The following is a 13,568-nucleotide window of genomic DNA, read 5'->3' as shown; positions in this document are numbered from 1 at the left end:
GGCATCTCGGCTCTTTCCACAGTTTGGCTATTGCGGACATTGCTGCTATGAACATTGGGGTGCATATGGCCCTTCTTTTCACTACATCTGTGTCTTTGGGGTAAATACCCAGGAGTGCAATTGCTGGGTCGTAGGGTAGCTCTATTTTTAAATTTTTGAGGAACCTCCACACTCTTTTCCAAAGTGGTTGTACCAACTTGCATTCCCACCAACAGTGTAAGAGGGTTCCCCTTTCTCCACAACCTCTCCAACATTTGTTGTTTCTCGCCTTGTCCATTTTTGCGATTCTAACTGGTGTAAGGGGGTATCTCAGTGTGGTTTTGATTTGAATTTCCCTGATGGCTAATGATGATGAACATTTTTTCATGTGTCTGTTAGCCATTTGTATGTCTTCTTCAGAGAAGTGTCTTTTCATGTCTTCTGCCCATTTTTTGATTTGATTATTTGTTTTTTGGGTGTTGAGTTTGAGAAGTTCTTTATAGATCTTGGATACCAGCCCTTTATCTGTAGTGTCATTTGCAAAGGAGTGGGAGTTTTTAAGAAAGCTCCTTCCACGGTCATAGATTCTGGATGTAAAATTAGTAAACTGCAGAAGAACACAGTATACAATCAACCTAAAGACCATATATAGAATCTGAAGCTAATAGTTTCAGAATGTACTTTTTTCAAACATATGGAATATTTATAAAAATTATATAGCATTCCTCAAAGCAAATATTAACAAATACCAAAGAATTAGTATTCAGGCCTCATTCCCTTGATTTAAAAAAAATCAATAAAAAGTAACATTTGAGTATTAAAAAATAACACTAATACCTAGCTCTTAGACAAGGCTGAAAGCAGAATGGAAATTAGGAATATTTTGACTTAAATAATAATGAAAACATTACATAAATTCTTATGGGATAGATTTAAAATAATTATAGACACAATGGCATTTGTTAATAAAAGAAGATGGAAAAATAGTGAGCCAGCATCCAACTCAGTTATATTAATGAATAGTGGAGTAAACTTAGAGAAAATAGAAGGAAATAAAAATGGTTGCAGCAAAAGTGATAAACAAAACAAAGAAACAATAGAAAGTATCAACAGAACCAAAGAGCAGTTCTCTAAAAATAATATGAAAATAGACAAGCCTCTGGTAGTGTTGGGAAGAAAGGATATTATTGGGAGGAGACAGAAGGAAGGAGGGAAGGAAAAATGGATCAGGAGCAAGAAACTGCAGTAGAAACCCATAAACACTATGAAGGGATTCTAGAAACAACTCGGTATCAATCAGTTGAAACACTTGGACTGCATCTGAGATAGAAAACATTAATGCATAATGATTCCCGATTTAGAATTAATTGCTTAACTAATGTGCCAGACAGCCCACTAAGACCAGGGTCCTCAGCTCAGAGTGGCTAAACCATCAGTGGACAGACAGTCCCTCTGCTCTACACACAGTTCCAATGGATAGTAGAAGACAGGAGCAGGTAACTCACTTTAGGGTCTTAGTATAAGCTTATAACCCCCTTCACCCAAAGGTGTGTTGCTGACCATCGTAATGAAAATGTAAAGAAATAAAACCCAGTAGTATCCCAACAAACAAGCAAAAGCCAACCTTAACCCTTTGGATTTGTCTCAGGAGTTTATGGATCCCTTAGTATTAGCAGGTTCTTTTACCATCCTTTCCACAGGAACAGACTAAAGTACATAAACCTTACACTCATCTCAATAGATACTTAAAATGCACTTGATAAGATTCAATGGCCATTCAGTGTTAAACCCTCATAATAGAGGGAAACGTCCTCAGCCTAATAAAGGATGTGTTCTCATAATCTACATCCAGTGTACTAAATTATAAAGAGTTAAAAGCACTTGGTAGTTTATTTATTCCACAATGCATTTGGACGCTGTTACGTACTGAGCACTGATCTAGGTTCAGCTAACAGAGTTGTCCTGCCCTCAGGATTCCTATACTGAGGGAGACAAACACTTAACATAGGGGTCCCTTCATAAATAAAACCGAAGTACTTATGAAGGAATGTGCTTCCAGGTATTTATTTAAATGCATGCATGCTGCAAATAAAGTGGGAATTAAAGACTGGTTTCTGTAAAAAACAAACTTGAAATTTATTTTGGGGTAATTTATGCTACCAGGTAGGCCCTTCCCAACCCAGACGGGGTGAGATCTGAGGCCTCCAACACCAAAACAACAGCACCAGTTCTACCAGTAGTCTCCCTGCCAAAGGTGACAGCCATCCTGGGTAGAGCCAGCGGTGTCCCTGTGAGGACAGTGCCCTGCAGGGCGCTGATGTGTGTGGTGTGTGTGCTTTCACTCACACATCAGCCAGGTCCCTCCCTTGTTAGGATCACAAAGGGCCCTGTCCCCTCTGGCCCTTTGCTCTTTGCTTGTTAAACTTCTTGGTGGCACAATCATTTTGAAAAAACACTTTAGTTAAAGACCTAGCTATTGTGCAGATGGTGATACAGACCAGTGGTCTCCTGGCAGGTGTGTTTCCTGGAGAAATTCATGCCTGCTTCAGGGAGCCGTGTGCAGGGATGCCCCTCTGCAGCATGATTTGTAAAGAGCAAACGATGAGGGGAAACGTAGTGGCTCCACACTCGGGGAAAGGGTCCACATATGGCAGTGAATTTATACAAGAGTGTGATACTGCAGTTAAAAATGAATAAATGATGTGTGTATATGTGTAAATGCACACACAGTCACACACAGAAGCAATGAGCAAAAAGCAAGACACAGAGCTAGGGTGCGTATGCCTTTAGATAGATGCACCCCTCAGAGGTAAGTGCACACCCGCAAGCCAGGACTGATTCTTGCTGACCTGGGGAGGGGACAGGCCTCTGGCTGCGTGCATGTCGCTTTGCAAGGGCTGCTTTGCAGGAGCGGGCGCTGACGCAGGGCTTACGTGGGGTCTACACACATGCCTGCTATTTGGTGCTTTTTGGTGCATGTGAAGTATTTGGTAATTAAATCAGTATGTTCAGTGAAGTAGATGGCACTAGATCTTTGAGGTTCCTTGTGGGTATACTTGCAGAATTCACGCCGTCTAGGACATCGGCTGTCTGGTGAACTGTGGAGACACAGACGTGTCCGAGGGAGAGCGGAGGCCTATGTGCTTTGTGCAAAATATGGCCATTTAGGGTGAAGTTCCGTCACAGTACTGGGAGGACACTGAAGACTTTCTCGTGACATAAGATGGTGACCATCTGTATATTTTTTAATTGTGGTCAAGTGCACGCCGCATACAATTGACCATTTTAACCAGTTGAGAGGAGACGGTTTGTGGCATGAAGCACACTCATGGGCTGGTGGGCCTTCCCCACCGCAGTCCTGGCCGAGGGCAGGCAGCAAGGTTGCTGCCCAGAAAACTCAGCCAGGTAGACCAGCTCTCCCTTCACCGGCCTGTGGGAGAAACACGTGCCCGGTGGCTGTGTTTACTTTCCAGCGTCAGGAAGCCTCGCTCCGTGCATCTAGGAACTGAGGAGGGCCTCATAATTCACAAACCATCAATCCTCTGTAGTTAACACGACGCTGTAGGGCCCTTGAAAGTTTGAGCATGCAGGGGAGGCCCGAATAGCACTACCTTTTCCAGAACATAGAGCACCATTACCGTCACACATCCTGACCACTGAGTGGTAACGTCCCTAAGTTCCAGGTGGTCCGCTGTGCCTGGGGCGTGACGGTTCTGACGCCCCCAAGGTGGACAGGCTGTCCAGCCGACCCTAGAGCAGGGCCCACAGGAGAGCAGGGGCCCTCCGCTGTCTCCCCCAGAGCTGGGACCAGCTGGTGCACCTGCCGCTCGCTCCCGCACTCCGGAAATGTTGCTGCAGGTGTGAGCACCACCTGCCGTGCTATGTGTGCGGACTGTTTCCTGCAGACAGAGTAGCCCGACGTCCAGAGCAGTTGGTGAAGGGAGGAGGATGTGCTAATCTGGCAGCTTCAGGGTTCACGCACCGCGCTGGGGGAACAGGGCATGGACACACACCGGCACGTGTGGGTGCGTCCGTTGCTGACTGGTCCATGGAGGGTCACCAGGCCCTTCCACTCATGGCCAACTGCTGTTGTCAGGATGGCTCTTGGCCATGACCTGCATGGCGGCTAAGCCGGAGTCCGGCTGCATCCCCAGAATCCACCTGCCCTGTTGCCCCAGTTGCCCAGTTTGTGGTCGAGGTAGGTGTCTTTCAGGCGTGGCTGAGCCACGCCACTGCGGCTCCTGGAAAGTGAGCTCATTTTCAAATATGGCTTGTTTTACCCAGATGACATTTACTCCTTAGTGCTTTCAACCAGAAATTTGGATTTCTGTCTTACGTTCTGGAATATATCGGAATCCAGTGGAGATGTCATGCAAGGCCAGGGTAATCTGGAGTATTACAGGAATTTTCAAAGTGACAAGTTCCTATCTACTTTTATTTCCAGTGAAAGCAAATGTTTGCCTTTAAGTATTATATATACAAAGCTAGCTCTTGGCCCTGAAGAATCTATTCATCAAGGTTTAATTACTGAAGATTTTAAGGGCCAAGTTTCATTACAGAGGACGGTGGAGGATGCATATTGAATAAATTTAATCAAGAAATGTGAATTATTTTCAGGCATGGAAACAATGTCTTTTATCTAACTTTGTACTGTCCTTCGGTGATAATTTAAGCAGAAATTACTCTTAAGTCATTCATACTTGAGAAAGTTCATCTGAAATAACCATTTATGCTCATTTGTTTAACAAGTAATAGAGATCAGAGAGACACTGGTATTCTGGAAGTTTGTAGAATGACATTTCATTCTCAGAAAGTCCTGTCACCAGCAGCATGGCGCTGAAAATGGGAAGCCCGCCTGTATTTGTTTGTTCCACTGCATAGTGTATCATTCAAGGCGTATCCCAGGATTACTTTTCGTGGACCTGTGGCCTTGGCATCTATTAGAAAGGAAGCAGATTAATTAATCGGTGGTGAATGTCAAGACTTTCTCCTTGCCCTGGGAGTGCCCATGAGGCGGCTCGGCTCAGTGAACTCACTTTTGCAGAATACAGATTATGAAGTAAAAGGTGGGAATTAAAGCCTTTGGAAGTTTTAAACTAAAGATCCCTTGTCCTTGTATTGGGTGACATAGACCTGTGTTCTTTGCTAAATCTGAAATGACTGATGTGATTAAAACATTTAAAAAGCAGTAATAGGTTATGAGATTTATTAGACCATTGTTAGCACAAAGGCAAAATTTAGTTGTTTCCTGTGAGCTTCCCATGTATCATATTTGAATGTCTCTCTCATCTATGCATTTATCATCTACTTATCTAATCTGTTTATATTCCCTACATTTATCTTCGTGTGGCCAACTAGGTATTTGGTATAATTCTGGTAGATTCCTATAGGCCAGTGGCCCTCAGGATGCACCTGGGGCTGGGGGTTCACTGGTGCTCTGTCCAGCCCTGCACATCGCTGCCCCCATCCTGGAGGTGGCGCCCACCACCTTTATCGGGGAGCCTGCCCCCCGAGGCCTGATATGCCTCCAGCCCCCGGCTCTCCATGATACGGTGAAGCAACAAGCATGCACAAGACCATAACTAGCAAATTCTGCATTTTTTATTTCACTTTGGCATTCTTGCCCTCAGATGAAATGATTTACGATGACGTTGAGAACGGAGAGGAAGGTGGGAACAGCTCTTTGGAATACGGCTGGAGCTCAAGTGAATTCGAAAGCTACGAGGAGCAGAGTGACTCGGAGTGCAAGAACGGGGTCCCCAGGTCCTTCCTGCGCAGTAGCCACAAAAAGCAAGTATGTGTTCAGTCTGTGTGGGAGACAGCGTATCTGCCGGTCGCACGTGAACAGGCCTCTGAAATTTGCATCCCGTGATATTTAAGTGTTCTTGATGATGTTGGCACGTAGTGTGAGGAAGGTGTAAGCAGTAGGGAAGGGGTCCCTGATTTGACCTCGTGTGTATAATCGTAGCAGGATGGGAAATTCAGTTTTTACAAACACACTCAGAAGGCCCTCAGTGACTGTTCTCTGCGTTGTTTGTGCACAGATAGGCACGACTTCCGGGCACCCCGAGTGGACAGCGTCAGGTCTCTGTGAGATGCAGATGGTGTTGAAGGACAGAGCCCCTGAGCTGCCCAGTTATCTGTCCTGAGTGGAGTGTGTGTGTGCACGCGTGTGCGTGACCCCTGAGGTCAAGGTCTGAAGAGGAGCTTCAGAGATGAGGAGCGTGAATTCTAGAACTGGTTGCTGGGCTCTGGCTGTTTGTGAACGGGGTCCTCTGCGCTCATGCTCACTGATGTGTCTGCAGGCTTCACGGGCTTTCTGTGTGAGGCTGAGCGTCCGGCCACAGGCACAGGGAGACTGGCCCGTGTGACACTGTGGGCAAATCACCGGCCCCACCTGCACCCAGGGAGCAGAGTGGTGGGTTTTTGGCTGTGGCTCCCATGTGTGTCCAGCTTGCATGTGGTTACGGGTCACCCAGTGTTCTCATACTCTGGGAACTGGCTTCATGAAGCCCAGAAGAACCTACCCCTTTGTGTAGGTCACCTGAGCACATCACATCATTACAGCCTTTCCTTGGACCCCTTGCCGGCACTCAGCACAGCTGAGACTAACTGGCGAGGGAAGCCGTAGTCACGTTGACTCCATGCACCTGCCACGCTGGGCTTACGTTGAGATTGGAGAGCCATGCCTGGGGGCCTCGGAAGAATGGCTAAAACACTCTTCAGTTTCCTTCTGTTGGCAGGCTGGGTGTCAGGTGCCCACGGACCAGCCACTCCCACACTTACTGAAAGACTGTATTCCTCGCCTTCTGAATGGAACTCTGTTCCCGGGCAGGCCCCCCGAAATGCCAAGTGAGAGGCCGCTTCCCAGCAGGTGAACGGCCCACAGGGTGGCTCATGAGTGTGGGATAATCACATGGGCATCCTCCTCCCTCCCTTGCCCCAGCTTGGCCGCACCCTGAGGCGGCTGGGAGGACGGTCAGCAAGATAGGGCCGTGGGAAGGACCGGGCATTCTCGTTTAAGTCATGATTTAAAAACGGCCTACTGAATGAACACTCTTAGGTTGTTGACTAGTCAACTAAAAAAAGCCCAGATTTTTAATGAAAATTTGCTTAAAGTGTCTTTTCCTGAGCTGATGTGGGAAACATTTGCTGGAGAAGCCTCGAGGCCTTGGTTTCCGTATCTGAGATTGTGTGATCACGTGGACAGTGTTTTGCAGGATTTCTCCCCTTCCCCGTCCGCTGAGACAACAAACGTTACATCAGTTTGGAGGCTTAAAAATGTGTCCTGTCCGTTCCCAAATCACGATGCCCTGTATGTAGGGGCAGTCCTGAACTCGGGTATCGTCTGCCTTGGTGCTGACACAAAAGAATAGTTTTATGCCTTGTTTACTTACATGTTTGATCATCTTAATGTCATCAGAATGCAGGGGAAGGAGGCCCCAGCTCCTTTGGTTCCCATAGTCGCTCTTGGCTGGCGTAGAAAAGTCTCCAGTCTGGCTCGTCCGCAGTCGCCTCCTCGCCCCACGTGTTTGACTTCCTCATGTTTATGTCTCAGGAGTTGGTGGGCCAGACTTGGGGCTCCCCGTGGGGCGTGGGGTCCCGCAGACGCCACCCCCGCCACGTCCTCTCAACGTAAGACGGTCTCACGGTTCCGGAAGGAGCGTCCTTGTGAAAAGATTGTCTCTCTCTGTGCTGTAGCTTTCCCATGACCTAACCCGTTTCAAGGAGCACTATGAGAAAAAGATGAGAGCTTTGATGGCAAACACGGTGGGAGCCACAGAGATGCAGCAGCTAAAGCAGAGACATGAACTCAAGGTAGTGTGGTTCATTTTTTGACCGGCTGCGTTGAACGTGCTTGTTCAGAGACAGGCGTGCTTTTACAAGAAGCACCACGGCCACCACGTTGGCCCTTTTTAACCCAACAGTGTGGGTTCTCAAAGTGTGGTCTTGGGCTCCCAGGTGTCCCCAAGGCCCGCGTAGCGCGCTCACATTAGATCTGAGACGCTGTTTACCCTCTGTCTCCCTCGTGCGCTTACCGCGGACGGGAGCGTCCCCGAGGCCCCGCTCTGGGTGGCACACCGCAGCCTTGGCCTGCAGGGTCCGCCGTCTTTGAGATGCCGGAGAGATTTCCAGACGTGCGCGACCGCACCACCTATCTTGTCGTTGGGGAGATTCGGTGGCGGTTCATGAATGCACTGCTTCGGTAACACGGAACAGGTTTATTATCATTTCTAAATGAATGTTCAGGAAAGTTTGATATTTTTCTCAATTTTAACCCTTCGTCCAGTAAACGTAGACCAGTGAAAGCCAGATGAACAGAGCTCATAGGGCCAGCAGGTTGGAGAACCGCTAGGTTTGAACGTGGTGGCGGTCGGTCCTCGCAGGGGTGTTTTAAAAGGGCACTGTCAAGTAACGTTCACGTCCGTTAGGTCTCTTGTCCTTCCGACGTTCTGTGACTTGTTTGTATGTGTTAAATAGCGTCCAACTGAAGATAGATGTTCGCTTCCGTTACAGTCACCTGCTTGATTCCGGGGTGTCCTTGTGTCCTGGGCTTCCCACAGCAGGAGCAAAACTCGGGGGGTCACGTCACTTCCTTCAGCCCAGCCTCTGGCTGGCTCCCGTGCACGAATCTAAGGCAGCAGGCCACACGGGAGTGTCTGGGGCCTGGCGCGATTTTGCAGAGAGCGGTGAGCGCAGTCATTGGTCACGGGGAGGCGTGAAGGAGGCCAGCTTGGTGGAGGAGTTTGGAAGCAGGTGTGTGGCAGGGAGAGCAGCATGTGCTGGGAAGCAGGGAGCAGTGAGACACGGTAAGTAATTAGGGCCAGGCCAAGCAGACCCCCTTCCTCCAGTCAGAAGCAGACACTAGGACGGGGCGGGAGCCCTGGCTCTGTCTCCTGGCCGCTGCGTGATCTGGGACAGGCACCGCAGCTCCCCAGAACCTGGGTGTTCATCGCTGCTCGAGGACCAGGCGCTTTGCAGTCTGGCCCCCTTTGGTCGTCTGTTTGCAATTCTCTGATTCTCATCTGAGGGACCCTGGCCAGGGTCTGGCTGAAGGTTGAGGCTTAGAGGTCCAGCGTGGGGTAAGGAAGATGAAGTCTGGGAAGGCTGTTGGGTCAGGAGAAGACGCAGAGGTGTCTTGCAGGCAGGTGAGCAGTGGGAGGGGTGCAGGTGGAGGCCCCAGCAGTGGCCGGCAGGGGAGGTGGCCCGTGTGGTGAAGGGCACGTCCCCAGGAAGGGGAGGAGGGGATGCAGGACTCAGAGGAGCTGCGGTGGCCGTGCCCTGTGGACGTTGGAGCAGGGTCCCAGCTAGCGAGCGTGGACGTGGTTTGGGTGCAGCTGGTGGAGGCTCGGGGGGCTAGAGGACGCGCAGGGACAGCCAGGGCCGCGGTCCGTGTCTGACACCAGTGTGTGCCCCGGGAGGTACCCGGGCCCTGATGATCCGGCCCCGAGACACCCTGGCAGGGTTGAAATCTGTCCGGTGTCAGGAGGGAATCGGCAGGAGGACCAGGGCGGCAGGCAGTGCGGGGCCCCTTGGACTGGGTGCTGGTTTGGAGGAGGCCATCTGGGGTTTCTCTAAAAGAATCACTTGGAACCCAATGGCCAGTACCTCAGACCTTAGAGTTTTTGAGGATAGGGAGGTAAGAAGCCAAAGCAGGTCGTTGCGGCTCTGAGCCCCGACGGCTGGTGTGTGTGTGTGTGTGTGTGTGTGTCCTTGGGCTCTGGGTTTAGGGAACCAGAACCCCTACACGGCACTCTGGTGGGAGGTGGGGTTCTGGCTGCCCACAGCCCGCAGCGGGGCCCGAGCAGCCCGTGGGCGCCCCTGTAAGCCGTGGACTTGCCTCCCGGGGAGCTCAGGAAGGCAGCTGGGGGGCTGTCACGCCGTGCCCTGCGTGCGCCCTGTGACCCGGGCCCGCTGCGTAACTGTGTGCTCTCGATTCCCTGCCTCTGAGGTCTGCAGAGCACTGTGTCTGTGAGTCGTCCCCGGAGTGACGGAGACTGACCTTACACGCAGCGGAGACCCTCCCCTCCCCCCTCCCCCCTCCCCCAGGTCGAGGAAGGGCTGGTTGGTCAAGTGCGCTTTTCTTTCTTCCCTTCCTTCTTTCTTTTTTGTTAAACACACAAAACATGGCCCGAGCCACACACACACACATGCACGCATGCACGCACAGCAAGCAAGTGAGCCCCCCCGCCCCGGCCACAAAGCCAACTTGAGGGCACGTTTTAAGACCAAGCTACTTGACAGTATTCTTTTAAAATAAAAGCAGCAAGTGAAGTTTTATCGACGGTGTCACTTCTCATGTTTCCCGCTCTTCTTACAGATGCAGAAGCTCATGAAGGCCGCCAAGGAGGGCACGAAGGACGGGCTCGAGAAGACAAAGGCCGCCGTGAAGAGAGGCCGCTCTCTCATTCGGACCAGGTCCTTCATGGCTCCAGGTGTGTGGCCTGGCTTGCAGACCCGTCCGTCACACAGCGTGTTGGTGGCGTGGAGTGCAGCTATGGGCTCGTCACGAGCACCCCCCTCAGCACCGTGCTCGTCGCTGGGATTTGACTTAGCTGGGCCACTTGGGTCTCCCCTCCCAGATGGGGGGAGGGTGTGCTCTCTCAGCTGAGGACATGCTCGGACCTGTGCAGTAGCCCAGGGATGGACATGCACACACACAACGGGCAACAGAAAGTTGGGTGAATTCTCATGGGTGGTAGACTTCACTTCTCTTTCTCTGGTCTCCTCTCAGCACACCGGCCCTTCGTGAACCCCCGCCCTGGGGACTTCACTCTCTGCTCTCTCTCCCAAAATCCCCTTGGGTATCGGACCTCAGTCAGTTTGGATTCTCAGCAACTTTATTCTTTTTCTTTTTTTTTTTAAGACTTTATTTATTCATTTGAAAGAGAAAGGGGGGGGTGGGGACAGAGGGAGAGGGAGAAGCAGGCTCCCCGCCGGGCAGGGACCCAGACATGGGACTCGATCCCAGGACCCTGGGATCATGACCTGACGCTTAACCGACTGAGCCACCCAGGCGCCCCAGCAAGTTTATTCTTGATAAGGCATAATAATGGATGATCTGTTCACTGAGTGTAGGTTCTCTTGTGTATGTGTATTTCCCAGAAAGACACAGGCTAAGAGGGCTTGTTCTAAGCAGGGATTTTAGGAACCCTTTTGCTGGTGAGGAAAGATCTGGGATGATTCCAGAAGTTTCAGGTTTCCTGAGGCTCTCGGCAGAGGGATTCAATGGTGAATCTGCGTCAGAGAGAGGGGTTGTGTCTGGAGTGTTCCATGTGGACAACAAGCTGTGGACCGAGGATTATCTGACGTCTGGGAAGATGTCTTCACAGGGGTGCGTTATTACAAGACAGCTGGCTACCTACACGGCGGCTGGGAGCGTACTTCCCTGGAGTGGGCGGCGGGACCCTGACAGATTCCTTGAAGAACTCGACTTTGTTCTTTGCACAGTGTTCTGAGAGACGAGCTGCTGCTCGCGTAGCATTTGCTGGTAGCCGTGCCCGCAAAGCACCGTGAAACCGCGCTTCCGTAAGGAGCGGTCTCGGAGGACAGTGTGAAATGGGTGCTAAAACGAACTAGAGTCTTGTATGAATTCTAGTCCTAGAGAAATCTTCAGCGTCTTGAAACAAGATGCAGAAAAGGCTGTCAGGAGCCCCAGTGGGTTACTTGGGAAGGAGACGGCTGGGTGGGGAGCTTCTGATAACAGTGCGTGCCCTGATCGGCTACTGGCAGCGTGCCAGGCACCCCCAGGACAAGCCCCTTCACGGGGGGCCTGGGCAGGTCTGACAGGTGCCCAGGCTGGGATTTGGGGCCCCACCCCAGACCCTGAACAGGAATCTGCAGGCCAGCACACAGGACGGGCAGGGAGCCCCAAGCTGGGCAGGGAGGAGGTCTATGGGGACCCCCAGAGGGGTGCAGCAGTTGGTCAGGTGCCTCCCTGAGCCCAACGACCTTAGTTTCCCAAGATACAAAATGGGAAGATGGGACTGAATTAGTGGTTCTTAAACCTGGATGTACTCATGAATGAAGTGGGAGCATTTAACAAATCCCATGTACCCAGGCTCAGCAGCCCTGGGACCGATCCGTGAAACCCGAGGGGGGGACCCTGGATACCAGAAGGTTCTGTTCTGTCTCTTTTTAAGACTTTGTTATTTAAGATCAATTTTAGATTCACAGCAAAACTGAGCAGAAGGTGCAGAGATTTTCCATATATTCCCCCGCCACGCACCGCCTCCCCAACCCTAGCTTCCCCGCCATCTTGGTGGATTTGTCGCCGCTGATGAACCCACGTGGACACATCATCATCCGGAGTCCGCAGTACATTTGCACGGTTTCCTTCTCAATGCGGTGCCTTCTGTGGGTTTGGACACAAGTCCAGTGACAGGTACCCACTGTTACGAGTACCACAGAGAGTAGCTTCACGGCCCTAAAAGTCCCCTGTGCTCCACCTGCTCGTTCCTCTCTCCACCACAACCCCTGGTAGCCTCTGATCTTGTCACTGTCTCTGTGGTTTTGCTTCCCCAGATTGTCAGAGTTGGAGTCCGACCGTGCGTGGACTTCTCAGACCGGCTTCCTTCACGTAGTAACATGCCCTTAAGGCTCCCCCACGTCTGTTCATGGCTTGAAGGCTTGTTTCTTTGTAGCGCTGAACACCATCCCGCGTCTGGGTGGACTGCAGCTTTTATGTCCATCACCTGCTGCAGGGCATCTTGGTAGCTTCAGGTTTTGGCAGCAATGAATCAGCTGCTGTAAACACCCATTGCAGGTTGTATGTGGACATAAGTTTTCAGCTCCTTTGGCTAAATACAGAGGAGTGTCATTGCTGGATTGTAGGGTAAGAGTGTGTTTACTTTTGTTAAGAAAGCGCCAGACTGTCCTCCAAAACGTCTGCGCCACTCTGCACCCCGCCGGCCGTGCGTGGGGGCCCCCGATGCTCCGTGCTCTCGCAGCACGTGGTGTGGTCGGCGCTCCGGATTTGGGCTGCTCTCGTGGGTGTGTAGACACTGGTAGGTTCTTACAAGCTCCTCACAAACGTTTCTGTGCAGCCAGGCTTTTGGAGATTGGAATTTGATCATCTCTGAGCTCCTGTTAGCTAAAAACCCCTTTGCTTTTCTGTTTTCCAGCATTCTGTGGATTATTTAGCTATAGCCAAGTTTTTAAAGATAAATTGAGTTTTGGTCTAAGTGTTTTGATTTGATGGTAGCTGTGCTTTCCCAGGGAGCAAGGCAGACAGAAAGTCAAGAAATAGCACTGAGTCTCCACTTAGCTTTCGTCGATTACTGAGCGAGTGCTCTCAGCTGCCCTTCTTTGTTTCTGAATGCGGTATTTTATAGATTAAGAAATTGAGGTATTTAGGGCGCCTGGGTGGCTCAGTCGGTTAAGCGACTGCCTTCGGCTCAGGTCATGATCCTGGAGTCCTGGGATCGAGTCCCGCGTCGGGCTCCCTGCTCGGCAGGGAGTCTGCTTCTCCCTCTGACCCTCCCCCCTCTCATGTGCTCTCTCTCATTCTCTCTCTGAAATAAATAAATAAAATCTTTAAAAAAAAAAAAAAGAAATTGAAGTATTTAGTTCTGACTTACCAACCAGGT

The 13,568-nt window shown here is 50.7% G+C and overlaps 1 protein-coding gene across 12 annotated transcripts in view; it reads left to right on the top strand.

The window, feature by feature from the left end:
* ARHGEF10 (Rho guanine nucleotide exchange factor 10) overlaps positions 1 to 13,568 on the top strand; it is a 105,313-nt gene that overhangs the window by 36,176 nt on the left and 55,569 nt on the right. For 11 of the 12 annotated variants that reach the window (XM_045879581.3, XM_045879578.3, XM_045879577.3 and 8 more), the window contains 3 exons: positions 5,610 to 5,773; positions 7,681 to 7,797; positions 10,301 to 10,415. In XM_045879581.3, coding sequence (XP_045735537.1) covers positions 5,610 to 5,773; positions 7,681 to 7,797; positions 10,301 to 10,415 — 396 coding nt within the window. The remainder of the gene's footprint in view (positions 1 to 5,609; positions 5,774 to 7,680; positions 7,798 to 10,300; positions 10,416 to 13,568) is intronic. The other variant, XM_045879580.3, reaches the window with a different exon arrangement.

This window comes from Mirounga angustirostris, unplaced genomic scaffold, assembly GCF_029215605.1.
Source record: "Mirounga angustirostris isolate CCGP_5_RB_7025 unplaced genomic scaffold, mMirAng1.0.hap1 SCAF_2, whole genome shotgun sequence".
Classification (NCBI taxonomy): domain Eukaryota; kingdom Metazoa; phylum Chordata; class Mammalia; order Carnivora; family Phocidae; genus Mirounga; species Mirounga angustirostris.
This window is presented reverse-complemented; position numbering and strand designations above follow the sequence as displayed.